The following is a 15,873-nucleotide window of genomic DNA, read 5'->3' on the forward strand; positions in this document are numbered from 1 at the left end:
GTGGCTCCTGTGAGCAAACTGACTCACTGTGTCACACACAGATATTTAAACCTCTCTTTATTGATGATGTATAAGCTGCTGAAGGCTCAGTGAAGTTTTTTATATCTTTTTCTGCTAAGTTAACTGAAGTCTGATGATGCACAACACACGAGGGCGCCGTCATCATGCTAACAGGGGTGTAGAGGAGGTTAAAGCACCTCAGCTGAGCTTGTCCACATATTTTTAGGATGATACAACTCTTTGTCACAGCACACTGTGTCCCATCAAAGTAATTTAGTTTGAAGCTGCATCACATTCCTTCAGCTTCAGCACAGAGTGTTAAAAACAGAACAAACAGCAGGTTCAAAGCACCAGCATGGTCTTTGTTTTTTTCAGTAATGGGTGTCAATTTTCTGCCATCGCTGCTAGGCAACAGGACCAGCGCGACGTAAGAGATATAAAAACGCTGAGTGCGGCCTTCACGGCCTGAAAGGATGCAGCTGATGAGGTGGGTCAAAAGCTTTGTGCAGTTCAAGGACTCTGATGGATGGTGTTTTATGTGCGGTAGACGGTTAGCTTGAAGAGCCTGTTTTGGTGGTATGAGAGAAATATTTCAGTTGTCCGAGCAGCACTGCCTTTAATTCAGTGTCCGAGCGATTAACTGCTGAAAAAATCTGCTCAGAGGCTAAAAACACGATCGTACAGTATGAAGAGGAGATCAGCCTTTAACGCGGACTGCCAGCTATCAGCCGAAGACTCGGGATAAAGTCACAGATAACAGGTATGTGACGCTTACACAGGAGTAAGACGTGTAAGGACCCTGATCGGAGCTCAGTCTGCAGGCTAACAGACAATAATGAAGCAGCAGCTATGAGCTATTTTTTTTTAAAATAGATATACCAAATAAAGTCGCCACCACCCTCTCTCTCTTTAACAGTAAACTTTTGGCATTAAGCATCCAAGGAGACACAGGGGAAATTTACGTTAGCAGAGGATGGCGTTAGAGATTACGATAGAGGAGGCAGTAAGGGAAAGCAGTTTGCAGGGTGCCCCCAGTTGGATGTCCGCTTCGGCTCTCTGTCTGCCGGTCGGTGGCTACACAAGAGCCCGCTGCCGCCTGTGGCTCTCTTCGCCCAGCAGGCCGGCAGGAATTTTGCTTTCAGAGAGGGGCTTCAAGTCTGGACCAGATAACCAGATGATGATCCCACCACCCTCGCTTATTTTTGTTTTAAATATAAAATGTTAAATAATTAAAATGGTCATACTGGCCAAAATTATGGTAACTGTGACTTCAGCATTAACTTAGACTAAAAAGATCCAAACGAAATCTCCCCTTTCTTTTTATTTACTCTTTTTGCCAACCCTTGGCTAAATGAGAGTCCGCTGCTCCAAGCTTTTAATGTGGAAAACTCAGATAATAGAAAAACGGTCAGAAATCCCACTTGGCAAAAATAAAATACAGAATGTTGTTCAACAGCATCTAAACTTATACACTTATACTACAGTCATTTTTTAGAAAATAATTTCTTTTGGATTTAAGAAAAGGCATTTCTTCTTTGGCATTTGCGTAGTGCTTCCAGAACGCACTGGAGTGATGTGGCACCATTTGTATGTGAATAAAAATATTCACAAAACAGGAGCTCATCTTAGGTGTCACAGGGAGAGAGGCAGGGTGCAGCCTTCACGAATTGACAATCTGTTGCAGGGGTACACACAGAGAAAGAAACAAACTCTCTTTTTGGAAAATGCTAATGCGGTGGCTACAGGGCTGGCCTTACATTCCTTGTTGACAGTTCATTGGTGGTTGAAACTGAGCTACATTAGGAGGCAGCACACCTGAACAGGTTAGGCTTAGGGCATATGAAGCAACCCTGCCAAACCTTCTGTGTACTTACTCCTGCCTTGTACTACATGCCGTTGGATTGATGAACAGAGGATTTGGTTTCTGTCTTTGTTGCATGCATGCATTTACCATATTTTGTTTCTTCACTTTATTATCATAGCACTGAATCTCACATCAAGAATAAATGAGGTTACCCTTTTTTGCCACATTGTGGATGCTGTAGGGATTGTGTGTTGACTGAGACTCAAGTGGATACTAGGATTTATCTAGAGGAGAGCTGCATTATTACTAATGTGCCACTGTATGAACCTGACATGTTAGTGAAGCAGATCCCCATGTATTTGTATGTTAATGAAGTTGCTTTGCCACCTTCATAAATGCATGCATTACTCTTTTTTTGTAAGCTGTAGGTATTTAAGTCAGTATTATATATTTTTATATCTGTATTAACGCACTAATACAGTCCCAAATCTGACAAAAACCCCGAAACACTGCAAACCCATTGCAAGGGCGTAGATTTGGTTTTAGCATTGGTGGGGATGATTCAACCACCGAGCCCTGCCCTGTTTCTTTTTTTTTTCCTTTTTTGTCTTTGCTTCTTGATAAAAAAAAGGAGAAATATACTTGCCTACATATGCTATTCTACATACTTTTAAACCATTTAAAATTACAATTCATAGTTTTATATGTGAATTATATAATGTTAAATTACTATTAAACAAATGACTAAGTGAAACTAAAAAGAGCTCCCTGAAAGGCACAACCAATCACATTGGCCATATTTGTCACATGAGGTAGGACTCCAGTAGAGAACGTAATTTAACTGTTTCTGCACCGCTAAGTGAATGAGAGGTTGACAGATCGTTTTTTTCTTTCTATTGGGTTTATTTTTCTTTACTAGAAGAGACCAAATTATTGGTGGGGACAATTCAATAATCGCTGGATATTGGTGGGGACATGTCCCTTCCGTCCATGCCAAATCTACGCCCTTGACCCACTGTCACAGTACCTGGGTCATTGACCCAGTGTTTCGTTCTGGTAGGTCAGGTGTGTGGAGAATGGAGACAGAGGACCAAAATGCTGGACTCATAGATTTATTATTAGGTTGAATGAACTGAACATAAATGACTGAATGAACTAGGAACACACACGAGCAGTTGACAACAACAAGAGTTCAGCACTGTTTAATCAAAACATCAGGATTGACATTACAAGAAATATTTGGGGTTGGCTCTAAACATGCAGGGTGAGGACTGAGTGATGAGTTGCAGGATAGAGCCAAAGTTACTAATAATCTAACTAATCTTAGCTCTTTGAGCCATCTGCCCATGGAAATTACCCACTTGGTGTGATAACATACAAAAGATCACTGCATCACAGGAAACAACAATAAGAATAGCTAATCGGGTAGTGATTCAAGAACTCAATATGTACTGGATTATATTTGTTTAGAGGTGTATTTTCATGTCATCACATTAGTAACCTTTTTCATGTGTGCTTTTGTTCCTCAGACCTCTAATAGCAGCATGAAGTGTAAGGAGGAGGAAGGTCTGGATGACCAGCAGGTCTGGATCCAGCAGGAAAACTCCAGTCTGGACCAGGAGGACCCAGAGGCCCCACGGATAAAAGAGGAACAGGAAGAAATCTCCACCAATCAGGGAGAGAGAGAGCAGCTTAAACTGAAGGAAGAGGCCGAAAGTGAGGATGAACAACTCAAACTCAGTGATGATATGTGGAAACCTGAAATAAACTTACACAGAACAGGTATGCAAACCTGTATCGGTCTTAATAAAAAATGAATTTGAATAATTTAGGATCCTACTCACTGCTCAAATTTACATTTATTTTTAGAGAAACAGGAAGAACCTAAAAATCAGCTGCAATCAGTAGCAATAGTGCATGTGTTTCTTAAACATTTAACATCAACAACATTTCTACTGGTGCAGTGGAAATGATGAAACTGAAGAGTTCACTTCCTTGGAGCTGCAGAAAAACGGAGTCACTCTGATTATACAGCCTTTAGAAATGATTTGTTTCCCTCATAAAAATATTTGCTGAGTACAGATAGCACCATAATGTCAAAGGTCACAAATGTTTTGTGAAGCTTTAAAGACTAGTTTCTAATTTTCCAAATGTCACTGAGGGAATGTTCCCTGTTCTTCTTGTTTTTATTCAGCTTCAGTGATAGTGGAGGAAGCAAATATCTAGAAACTGTCTCAAATGTTTTTACCAGTCCCCAAATTACAGAGAACAGATGTATTTTCTTCCCCTGTTCTCCTCTCCATCTCTCACCTGCTGCTGTCTCGTTTTTTTCCTCCTCTTCCTCACACATAGCTGAATTTGTCCTGGTGTTTCATCAGGGGTGGAGAGCCTTCACCTCTCACCTTGTCAGTCTTTTCTGACTCTAGACACCTGCAGAATGAAGTCAACCATGACAGTTAACAACAAAAACAGCAGAGGTTTATCAAATATCTGTTAACTTGCAGGATGAAAACACAGTTTTTAATAGAATTACTCTTTATGTATTTTAAAAACAAAAAAAGGGGAAACAGGACATGTGACCCTGCAGAAATGTTGGGCTTTATTACAAAGGTGACAGACTCAGGTTGTATGATATAAGCATGACAAAACATGGAGGAGGACTTATTATTAGTGGTTTATGCAGGATGAGAGTTCTTTTAACTATAAACCAAGCACAGCATGGTTGGGTCTGTTTCCTCACCACAGCTCATGGGACAGATGTTTGGTCCCTGTGAATACACTTAGCTTAAAGATTGAACTGTCTGCTTGGTTTACTCTAAAACGTTTAAGTACCGTTGGCTTTACATCTACAAACAGACCCAGCTTCGGTAGAAAACTAAACTATCTAACCAAAGCTTGTATGACTCAAGCCAGGTTATGTGGCGATACCAGTAACAATTTTTGATTTGAAGTATTTATTAATGAATTAATTATTCATTTTGAAATATTGATTAGTGTTTTTATTTTACATTTTTATTTTAAATAAACGTATTAAATAATAAATTACTTATGTAATGTTTGAATAAATAAAATAATTTAAAAAAGGAATTTGTAAATTAATTTACAAATGCATAATTTACTGTACAATTTATGCACAGAATTCTTTATTTTGATGAGTGTGGCTCTTGTGGTCCTCCATAATTACTGAAGGGACCAGGTGACACGTGCACCCCCCCCCCCCCCCCCCCACACACACACACACAAAAACTCAGCAGTCATCTGTTATCAGAAAAATAAGAGAACTAAGTAAATTATATCTATATGTGTAGACTTAGAAGAGTCAAATGTTTGACTGAGAGCCTCATTGCTTTTATCTCATTACTTTTTCTTGTTCTTTTAATTATCACGCGCTTGATTTTTACGAGTTTAACATTTCCACTTGCTGTTGACACTAAATCTGTGCCTGTGCAGAGACACAAACCCAACACCAGAAGTTTCATTTTGTTCTGTCATCCATTTAAGTTCTAGAATTACATGTTTTTGCTGTAAGCATAGAAATTCGATTTCAACAGCATCCGGGTCTGGAAAAATATATTGGCTTCATCCTGAGTCTGTGTTGTTAGTTTAGTTAGTTATATATGCATTTTAGTTATTGTTATATTTTAATCCTAGTTTAATATTAGTGAAGTTGTGTTTAGTTCCCTCATTTCTACGTTCATTCAATATTTGTTACTTTCCGTTGGTTCCTATTTTTCTTTGTCAGTTAAAATCTCTGTGTGATTTGGAGTTTGGCTTTCTCACCCTTGATTCATTTAGATCATTGCCTCAACATCATCACATTTTTTAAATTTTCTGACATTTGTTTTGTTTATTTACCGCTTCAGATTTTCCATATCAACATGTCTGTAAGGATGAAGAGGATTTCACAGACCAGCAGATGGATAACAGGGAGAATAGCCACATTATGAACCAGGAGGATCCAGGGAGTCTGCAGATTAAAGAAGAACACGAGGAACTCTACACCAGCAAGGAGGGAGAGCAGCTCGTATTGAAGCAAGAGACTGAAACCTTTCTTGTAACTCTTGGTTATGATGGAGGTGACCACAGTGATTCAGAGCCACACAGTGATCAGCTCCTTTCTCACAGCTCTCCTGAACCAGAGAGTCAAGATCAGGAAAAAAGTAAGCACATCAACTCAGAATCAACTCGATATGCGGAGCTGAATAAGAAGACATATGACACGAATAACAGTAACAGAGTGGAAAATTCTCCATTGTCAGAGACTCAGTGTAAATCTGAAATAAGTAAAAAGTCTGCAAAATGTGAGATTTGTGGAAAATCCTTTCATGATAAATCCAACCTAACGAGACATCTGAGATCACACACAGGTGAGAAACCTTATTCTTGTACCACCTGCAGGAAAGGTTTCAGTAGGAAATCAGGATTGGAGACTCACATAAGAATCCACACAGATGAGAAGCCATATTGTTGTAACACTTGTGGAAAAAGATGTAGTCAGATGATACATTTGAAAAATCACATTAGAATCCACACAGGTGAGAAACCATATTCTTGTAATACCTGCGGAAAAAGTTTCAGTCAGCTAATTAACCTTAAAACTCACATGAGAATTCACACAGGTGAGAAGCCATATTCTTGTACCATCTGTGGAAAAGAGTTTTGTGCTTTGTCAGCATTCAACAGACATATGCGAATTCACACAGATGATAAGCCACATTGTTGTAGCACCTGTGGGAAAAGATTTAGAGACCAATCGACATTCAAAAAACACATGACAATTCATACAGGTGAGAAGCCTTATTCTTGCATCACCTGTGGAAAAAGATTTGGTCATAAACCAACAATGGAAAGACATCAGAGAAGTCACACAGGTGAGAAACTACATTCTTGTAGTACCTGTGGAAAAGGATTCAGTCAGATGATAAACTTGAAAATTCATATGAGAATTCACACAGGTGAGAAGCCACATTGTTGTAGCACCTGTGGGAAAAGATTCATTCAGATGATACACTTGAAAAGACACATGAGATTTCACACAAGTTGAAAATTTCACATAAAATCTGGAATAGCTGTTAGTTGTAAAAGTGGGTTTATGACAGGGCCAATACAGGCAAGCAGGCAAATTACTCAAAAGGTTGATTCTGTTCATCTGGACGTAGTGTTTTCAGTGGAAGAAACCATCTGTCACTCATCACTACTCCTCAGAGAGTAAAATGAGAATTTTTAAAAATGAGGATGAGAGGAGATATTTATCTCATATTTGGAAAGTTCTTCTGCAGTGGGAATTATTATTATTATTATTATTATTATTATTATTATTATTATTATTATTATTATTAACAATAACAATAATAATAATGTGTCTGAATAGCATATATAATAAGATATGATATAAAATCCTGGAAAGGTATATGCCTGGACACGGGAGAGAAGAGTCTGCCTGTTAGTTGAAACCAGGATTCTGAAGGAACGATGCGGATTTCTTCCTGATCATGGAAAAGTGGATTGGCTCTTGATTTTCTTGAAGATATTTAAAGATGTGTGGAAGTTTACCAACCAGTCTTGTGGAGTTGAAGGAGACATTTTCACATTTTCCCTTGGAACCCTGTTTTGGATGGAAAAGACTGAGAATATATTTAAAAAATATATCACCATCCTGTCCACTACCCCACGTTTTTCCCAACTATTGTTAGAACATTCCTTGAAAAAGTTGTAGTGTGTTAGTGCTTAAGTCTGTGAATCTCTTGTGTGAAATTAAATATCCTTATGCATTATCTTGCTTCTGGGTCTGTCCTTAGTCCTCTTCGGAAACTGATTATCTCATCGTTAGCCTTACTGGTATTGAGTTGTAAAATTTAGACAAAGTTTCCTTTTTAAAGAATCAATGTTTTGTTGGAGACAAACAGAGGCAGAACTAAACTTAACAAAAAGCGAGCCTTTTATTGTGACTGATTACAAGCATAAACCAAACAAGAAAACCAACTAGACAAGAAACTAATCATAAAGCCTAAAGTGGGAAAATTAACACATGAAAACCTGGAACACTTGGAAATACCTTGAAAACACAGGAACACGAAAGAGGATTAACTGGTGGTCTGACAAAAGGCTGAGGAAGACGGAGACAATGTATACACTAAAGGGTGACGAGGAAAGTGGAAACACAAAGGATGAAGTGAAGATTGAGGATGAAACGCAAAGGGGAGGAACGTGGGAGGGCGAGGGAGCCAGAAACATGGAGAGAGACACAAATACGAAAACAAACATGAGACAGAGGGAATAAACATAGACATGACTTGGGAAACATACATAGAGGACATGACAGAATCTCACAAGAGACACAAGGATGAGACAAAGACAAGACAACATAAGTAGAAATACAAAAAACTCAGACATAAAAGATTTGGACTCAAGACCAAACTGTATAAACTTGAACTTAAAACATCTTCATAAAGCTGAATACTGAATACAAAATAAGACTCAAATACTGAGTCAAAGACCTAGTACCCTGATAGTTCGTAATTTTCATGGGCAGATAAATCAAATTTCAAGAGCAGAGATGCTACCCTAAGCACACAATTTAGCCAAGAACCTGTTAAAGATTATTACAGAAGTTGTGATCAGCTTGACCATAGAAAGAAAAAACATATTCTGACATGTTTCATGTTTCTCTTCCTTCGTGAACATAAAGATGAAGTTAGAAAATTCTTTCATTGCTTCAATTCAAAAATGAAGAAAGTTTTTGTGGCAGTAAATGTGTTTGCTTTATGAAAAACATAGTTTTATTTAATTGTGAATCATTGGTTAAATTTAGAAGTTTGAGACTCGAATCTGTGTTTAAGTGAAACATGATATTTTTTAATGTTCTTTGTCATATGCCTCAAATGTAAAACACTTTGGGTTATCTCAGATTTTAAATGTGCTATATTGTAGCAGTTTTGGTGAAGAAGTGAAGAAGACTGGACTCCAAGCTGCTCCTGCTTATCACTGCTATGCTGAAGCATAGACTTGACCCAATAAATGAGCCCCATTTTATTTTAATCTTTACTTGGTCTTAGACTTTTAGACCACTGACACCACTAAGGCTGCAGCTGTAAGGATGAAAACTAAAACTATCTTTCTTCTTTTGCAAAACTCAGCTCTTCTGCTGCTAGTATACAGTATGTATACCAATGTTTGTGATTGGTTAGATGGTGCCAATGCCACCACTCTCATGTGAACATGCAGTGGAAACCCTGGTTTAACTTAGTGATTTGATAACCAGCTTCATGTGAGCACATATCCTCGTGGAAAAAGGGGACGTGAATCCAGATAACAGACAGATATCCTGGGTACATTGAACTTGGAAGTATTTTAGGATTTTCGTAAACTGGAAACTCTTTTCTCTTATCTTTCCCATGGTCCCTTAATGCAGGATCGTTGTTACAGGCTGTGACTGCTGTGAACAAACTGACAGAAAAATATTTAAATGTTTGCTTACTGATGGTCGTCCAGAGTGTGAGCACAGGTTCTGCTTACTGAAAACCCATGATGACTGTTTGCTTTTTGTTGTTGTTATGTTGATGTCTCCAGAGTGACTCTCCTCATGTGATAGTTTGTGTAACTACTGTTGTTTTTAAAGCATATTTTTCATGTCTGCTGACCTACAGTTTATGACTTGTGTCTCTTATCCTATTTGTCACTGTGCTGGAACAACGACACTGCAGAGGATAAAAAAACGGTTGTTTTATGAGTTTTAACTCTGCTGCTCCTCGTCCTGGAATGTGGTAAAGCCTGAAAACACTCCCTCTGCTTTCTGCTCTCTCACAGCTGATCCCTTCCCTTCACACACCTGACAAAAATGAGATCAAATGATGAGAAGGAAACAAAATCAAATGAGAGAGTGAACAAGAAACAAACAGCATAGGTCAGAGTATAGAAACTGTTAAAACCATAAAGAAGTGAAAATACTGCATATATTAAACTCAGTGACTCTGGCAGATAATTACCTGAAAATTGGTACATTCGCTGACTGACATTGGATGACTTTGAAAAACATGGAACCATCAACAACTGCCAATAAAACATTTCACATAAACTTAATGTAGAAAAATAAGGCAAAGGCGAGGAACAAACTTTAACTCCCAAGAGCTGATCCTTATCTCAGAATATTTAAAAAACCTGGTCGCCTTCATTCCTCTTTCTCGTCACAGAAACAAGAATGAAAATTTTAACGCAATTAAACCATTTGGAGTGCAGAATGACTCAAAATCCCTGAAATGTCTCTGTCAACGCATTTCGGGCAGTTTGTCCAAAGTTTGTCCATTCTGCGCTCTAGATGGGTTGATTGCGTTAAAATTTGTAATCTCATTAATCGTGATGAGGGTGTTAATGTTGACAGCCCTAGTTTGTTGGTTTGTTTTTATTTTGTTTTTATTTTGCAAGCAAGTTATTAGATCCCGCTCCAGCCAGCCAGAGAATCCTCTGCCGTCCCCCCTTTAACGCGTTGAAGTTTACAACCCTACAACAAACACAAAAACTGAAGACATTATGATATAGACTTATAATTTGCACCGATCTGTTTTCTGAATTCTATCACACACATATAAGCGAAAAGTGAGCGCGAGGGCCCTCAGTGAGCCTGCAGGGCACCAAGCAGGCAAGACAGAGCAAAAATGTAAAATGATTTTTAGATAGACTGTATGATTCTAATCGCTGTTCTGTAGATTGACTAGGTGATTAGACAATGTTTTAAGTCATATTTATTAATATTCAAAACAGATAACTAACATGTAAGCATAGGTTAAAGTAAGGGAACCAATCATTTCAATCATTCTCGAAACCTGTCTTTTCCCATGTACTTCACTAAACAATGACATGACTCACAAAAAATCCACTGACTTGTGTTACAACAGCCAGAAGCACAGTGACCCAAGACATATCAAAGTCCTCAGTAGATCCTACAGAGCTTAAATCCCAAATCACCACAAGTCAGTCAGAACCGAAAAACCCTCCTAGATAAGAGATCCAATTCAATTCACATGTTAGGAGCTAAAAGTTAAAGCTCTGAGTGTAAAAATTCCTGTTTAAATTCCTGTAAACTGTTTAACTGGGTCATAGTTGTTACTGTATTCAGTAAGTCAAGCATAACACACCATGCCTGTCACAACACGCTCTTTGTCACACTGTTAATACTTCCCCTGTATAAGGGTGGATTGCAAGAAGTAAAAAAGAGCTCAGTTTCCCTTCAGGGCACAGAGGCTGTTTGTCTTCACAGAACGTGAAACCTACGTGACAGTCAGAGAGAAAATAGGGAATTAGCGCAGCAAGAAAATCAAATGGACCCAGAAACCTTCACTTGTTCGATCTGTTTGGATCTACTGAAGGATCCAGTGACTATTCCCTGTGGACACAGCTACTGCATGAACTGTATTACAAAACTCTGGAATGGCGAGAAGGTAAAGAAAATCCAAAGCTGTCCTCAATGTAGGCAGATCTTCACAGTGAGGCCCGTGCTGGTGAAAAATACCATTTTAGCAAATTTAGTGGAGGAGCTGAAGAAGACTGGACTCCAAGCTGCTACTGCTGATCACTGCTATGCTGGACCTGAAGATGTGGCCTGTGGTCTCTGTATTGGAAGAAAACTGAAAGCCCGCAAATCCTGTTTAATCTGTCTGACTTCTTACTGTGAGAAACACCTTAAGCTTCATTATTATTCACCTACATTAAAAGAACACAAGCTGGTGGAGCCCTCCAAGAAGCTCCAGGAGAACATCTGCTCTCGTCATGATGAGGTGATGAAGATGTTCTGCCGTACTGATCAGCAGAGTATCTGTTATCTCTGCTCTGTGGATGAACATAAAGGCCACGACACAGTCTCAGCTGCAGCAGAAAGGACTGAGAGGCAGAGAGAGCTGGAGGTGAGTCGACAAAACATCCAGCAGAGAATCCAGGACAGAGAGAAAGATGTGAAGCTGCTTCAACAGGAGGTGGAGGCCATCAATCAGTCTGCTGATCAAACAGTGGAGCACAGTGAGAAGATCTTCACTGAGCTGATCCATCTCATCCAGAAAAGAAGCTCTGATGTGAAGCAGCAGATCAGATCCCAGCAGGAAACTGAAGTGAGTCGAGTCAAAGAGCTTCAGGAGAAGCTGGAGCAGGAGATCACTGAGCTGAAGAGGAAAGATGCTGAGCTGAAGCAGCTCTCACACACAGAGGATCACATCCAGTTTCTACACAACTACCCCTCACTGTCAGCACTCAGTGAGTCTACAGACTCATCCAGCATCAATATCCGTCCTCTGAGCTACTTTGAGGATGTGACAGCAGCTGTGTCAGAGGTCAGAGATAAACTACAGGACATTCTGAGAGAGGAATGGACAAACATCTCACTGACAGTCACTGAAGTGAATGTTTTACTGTCGGATCCACAAGCAGAGCCAAAGACTAGAGCGGAATTTTTAAAATATTCACGTGAAATCACACTGGATCCAAACACAGCAAACACATATCTGTTATTATCAGAGGAGAACAGAAAAGCAACATCCACAAAGAAACAGTCTTATTCTGATCATCCAGACAGATTCACTGGATGGTGGCAGGTCCTGAGTAGACAAAGTCTGACTGGACGTTGTTACTGGGAGGTGGAGTGGAGAGGTGGAGGAATTATTGTAGCAGCTGCGTACAAGAATATCAGCAGAGTAGAAACTGGATGTTGGTTTGGACATAATGACAAATCTTGGGCATTAGATTGTTTGAAAAATAGTTATACATTTCAGTACAACAACATCCAAACTCGTGTCTCAGGTCCTCGTTCCTCCAGAGTAGGAGTGTACCTGGATCACAGAGCAGGTATTTTGTCCTTCTACAGCGTCTCTGAAACCATGACTCTCCTCCACAGAGTCCAGACCACATTCACTCAGCCGCTCTATGCTGGACTTTGGCTTTGTTATTCTTATGGGGACATTGCTGAGTTTGTTAAACTGAAATAGACTGAATCCTTTCATACTGTTGTGGGATTAAAACAGTATTTTAGTTTCCATTTCTTTTTTTATTTCCATCATTATTGTGGCATTCTGCAATGCACAGAAATCAGTTACACATTACAGGTGGTACCTTGACATGTTCTAAATGTTCTCTTGATGTTTTTGAGGTCTTGTTAGATTGAGCTCTTTACTGTGTCTGTCTAGCCATAAAAACAATCACTTCTTGTGACTCCTGTGAACAAACTGACACGGTGTGGTTTTACAAATGTCTCTTTGCTGATGTTGCTGAAGATGCTGAAAGCTCAGTGAAGTTTTTTTTTAAATGTTTTTCTGAAGGTTAATTTTAAAATTGATGCACAACACAAGAGGGCACCTTCATCCTGCTAACAGGGATGTAGAGGAGGTTAAAACACCTCAGCTCAGTTTGTCCACATTTTTTAGATTCTGACATGTTTTTAGCCTGATAAAACCCTTTATGAGTCGATTGTATTGCAAATCATGGTAAAAAGAATCAAATTGTCATTAGCTAATTAATTTGGAGCTGTATCATGTAATATTATAGAAACATTTCCTTCAAAAACAGAATATTTACTAACTGACCTTTTTCCATGGACTCATGTCTTCCTCATCTTACTGCCACGTTGAAACCACAAACTCCAGAAGATGTACAACAAATTGTGCATCTTCACCACACAGCTTTCTACTGTTTACTTTCATACCCACTAAATAAGAACCAAAAATATAATATAATCAATATGAAAGTGTGAATTTTTATGTACCCCTTAAAAGAAAAGAAATCTTATTTGCTTGTTTCTTCTTGGTCATAATCCTGGATCCTGAAAGGTTTTGAGTTTTTGGACTTCTAGTGTATCCCTGTTCACTGTACCCTCTGCTAAACACCCCTCCCAAGAGGTTTTGGCCTCTAGTCAAAGGAACATTGTAATAAAGCATATTTCACCCAGTGGGGGTTTAATTTATTCAAGCATAAAATAAATGTCTGTATGCCAAATGCTCAGGAAGAACAAGGAAGTCCACAACCCCAAGCGAGGTAACACAGAATCATTGCCATTTCTATAGCCAGACAAATCCTGCATCATCTCCCAAAAGCCTGTTCTGAGCAAAAACCCTGTATGTTATTGAGGCTGACTTCACACAAGGAGGACCTTTCCTTAAGATTAGTGAGCAAACTAGACACAGTACCTATAAACCTTTAAAAGAGAAGAAGATGAACCTTGTGGCTCACAACTAACCTGAAATTGAGTATGTGGTTTCCTTCCCTTTTTATAGTGAGACGGAGAGGAGCGGAGAGAGAGGGAAATCAGCTGGGACCGACAGCTGTCAGACTGGTGATAAAGACCTGTGTGTGTGTGTACCTGTGTATAGTGCATTTCACAGAGTATCATCCTACTTTTCCCTTCTGACTCTTCTATGGTCATCCATTTGCATTTGTACATGACATCAGAAGAGACACCAACACAGACTGAAAACACTGCATCATTAACTCATAATTTATATTTTACAAATATATAAAATACAGACAGTGTTGAAAAAAGAAAAAAACTAAATGACTGAGACGGATTCTGTTGTACTGGATTAACTTTCAAGATAAGCCCACGATTCCAGATGTTCTGCAAAACCTTTTTGCACAAAATTGCATTTACCTTATTTTACTGAGACAGTGTGCAAAGATGAGATCAACAGCAATGAGCTGTGGGCTGAAACACAACACAGATGTATAACATTGTTAATAAAGTTAATTTGTCTGAAATAAATTGATGACATTTATATGTCCTAGGGCCCATTCAGATGAACATCAAGATTCTCCTCAATTATTTAACTGTTTTTAATATTATTTAACAGAATTCTACTTGTACAAACACAGAAGGGCATTCAATAACAAGAAACCCAAAACTGGATCATCCATTAACTCAAGTTAAGGTAAATATGGTGAGTTGTGAATTTAATGTACACTCGGCCTAGTGTGGAAAAGCTGGAGTGCTGGGCTGCAGCTTGTCAGTCTGGTAACTCAAACAGGCTCTTTTCCACACTGTTCTTATTTATAAAGTGCATTACAAATCCGAACACGACTACTAACAGGTGGATATTTGTGTTTTAATTCAAATAGCCAAACAACATAGAGCCACTTACTCCTAAAGAGAGAGACAGTGAAAGTGAACAGTATATCCTTGGTTTCTTAACATAACACTCATTGTTGCAGACAGGTGTGGCCCAAAAAGTGATCCCTTAGACTGATTTTTAGTTTTAGTGTTATTCATTTTCCTCTGAGTTATCCATTCTGCCACTAGTTAGCTAACATAAACTAATCTAAGTCTATTAGCTGCAACTAACAAACCAACAACATGACATTGGATGATGTTCCATACTGACAGAATATGGCACTAAATATGTTTTTAAAACTTTGAGCACTTATTTCTTAATTCCAGCTTCACAGACAGCATTATATCTATATCTGTTTTTGAGATCAGGGCTCAAAGGTTTAAATTAGCATTTTTATGTGTAGTGTTTCATGTCTTCTATAAGTAAAATAAATAAATAAATAAAACCTTGTGCAGATCATAATTCAGAACTCATCAGATTTTTACATTTTCTTTAACATCAAGTAATATAGTAGAATCTTCCTTTAAATGTATGGCTATATTTCAAATCAAACTTTTAACAGCTTAATCAAGATGATTTTATGACCAAAATAATAATCGACTGTCTGACAAAACTGGGACTTAAAATCTGACATAACATCAGATGTACTTACTATGGATCAGCTAATAATCTAATTTGTTGGGACTAAAGTCTTCCTCATTCCTGGTTCTCTTTGTTTGACGAAGTCTATGTGTTGTATTATCTTGATTAACATGTTCAACTCTAGATTTGATGCTTCTTAGTAGTGAATAACGTCCACAACCCAGTCTTTCTCCCTTTTCAGTAAAATCTGCAAATGTTTGAGGGTATCTGTTAACAATGATCTTAGCAACCTCTTCACAAGATGCAACGTTTAGGGTTTCTGCAGTTAACTTGCATGGCCTCCACAACAATTCTAACCATACTTCTCCTGTCCTCTGGATGACCTCTGTCTCCTCTTGTGATTGCATG

At 38.6% G+C, this 15,873-nt stretch overlaps 2 protein-coding genes across 4 annotated transcripts in view; both read left to right on the forward strand.

Annotated features, from left to right (window-relative positions):
* Positions 1–12,962, forward strand: part of LOC308383523 (tripartite motif-containing protein 16-like) — a gene marked incomplete at its 5' end in the record, with an annotated part of 30,920 nt that extends 17,958 nt beyond the window's left edge. Inside the window, one exon of the mRNA XM_080861557.1 lies at positions 11,299–12,962. Within this exon, the coding sequence (XP_080717683.1) occupies positions 11,299–12,771 (1,473 nt within the window). The 3' untranslated portion in view covers positions 12,772–12,962. The remainder of the gene's footprint in view (positions 1–11,298) is intronic.
* On the forward strand, positions 221–7,732 carry LOC308383532 (uncharacterized protein). Of its 3 annotated transcripts, none has more exons than XM_080861576.1 (3): positions 221–760; positions 3,334–3,520; positions 5,668–7,732. In XM_080861576.1, exons 2-3 carry the CDS (start codon positions 3,349–3,351, stop codon positions 6,846–6,848), a joined length of 1,353 nt encoding a protein of 450 aa, XP_080717702.1. In that variant the 5' UTR covers positions 221–760; positions 3,334–3,348; the 3' UTR covers positions 6,849–7,732. The 3 variants fall into 3 exon arrangements, with proteins under 3 accessions (XP_080717702.1, XP_080717701.1, XP_080717700.1); XM_080861575.1 differs by having other exon boundaries at positions 222–487; positions 3,334–3,586; XM_080861574.1 differs by having other exon boundaries at positions 223–760; positions 3,334–3,586; positions 5,668–7,731.
* Positions 12,963–15,873: the final 2,911 nt, after the last annotated feature.

Source organism: Rhamphochromis sp. 'chilingali', assembly GCF_963969265.1.
Source record: "Rhamphochromis sp. 'chilingali' genome assembly, chromosome: 16".
NCBI lineage: Eukaryota > Metazoa > Chordata > Actinopteri > Cichliformes > Cichlidae > Rhamphochromis > Rhamphochromis sp. 'chilingali'.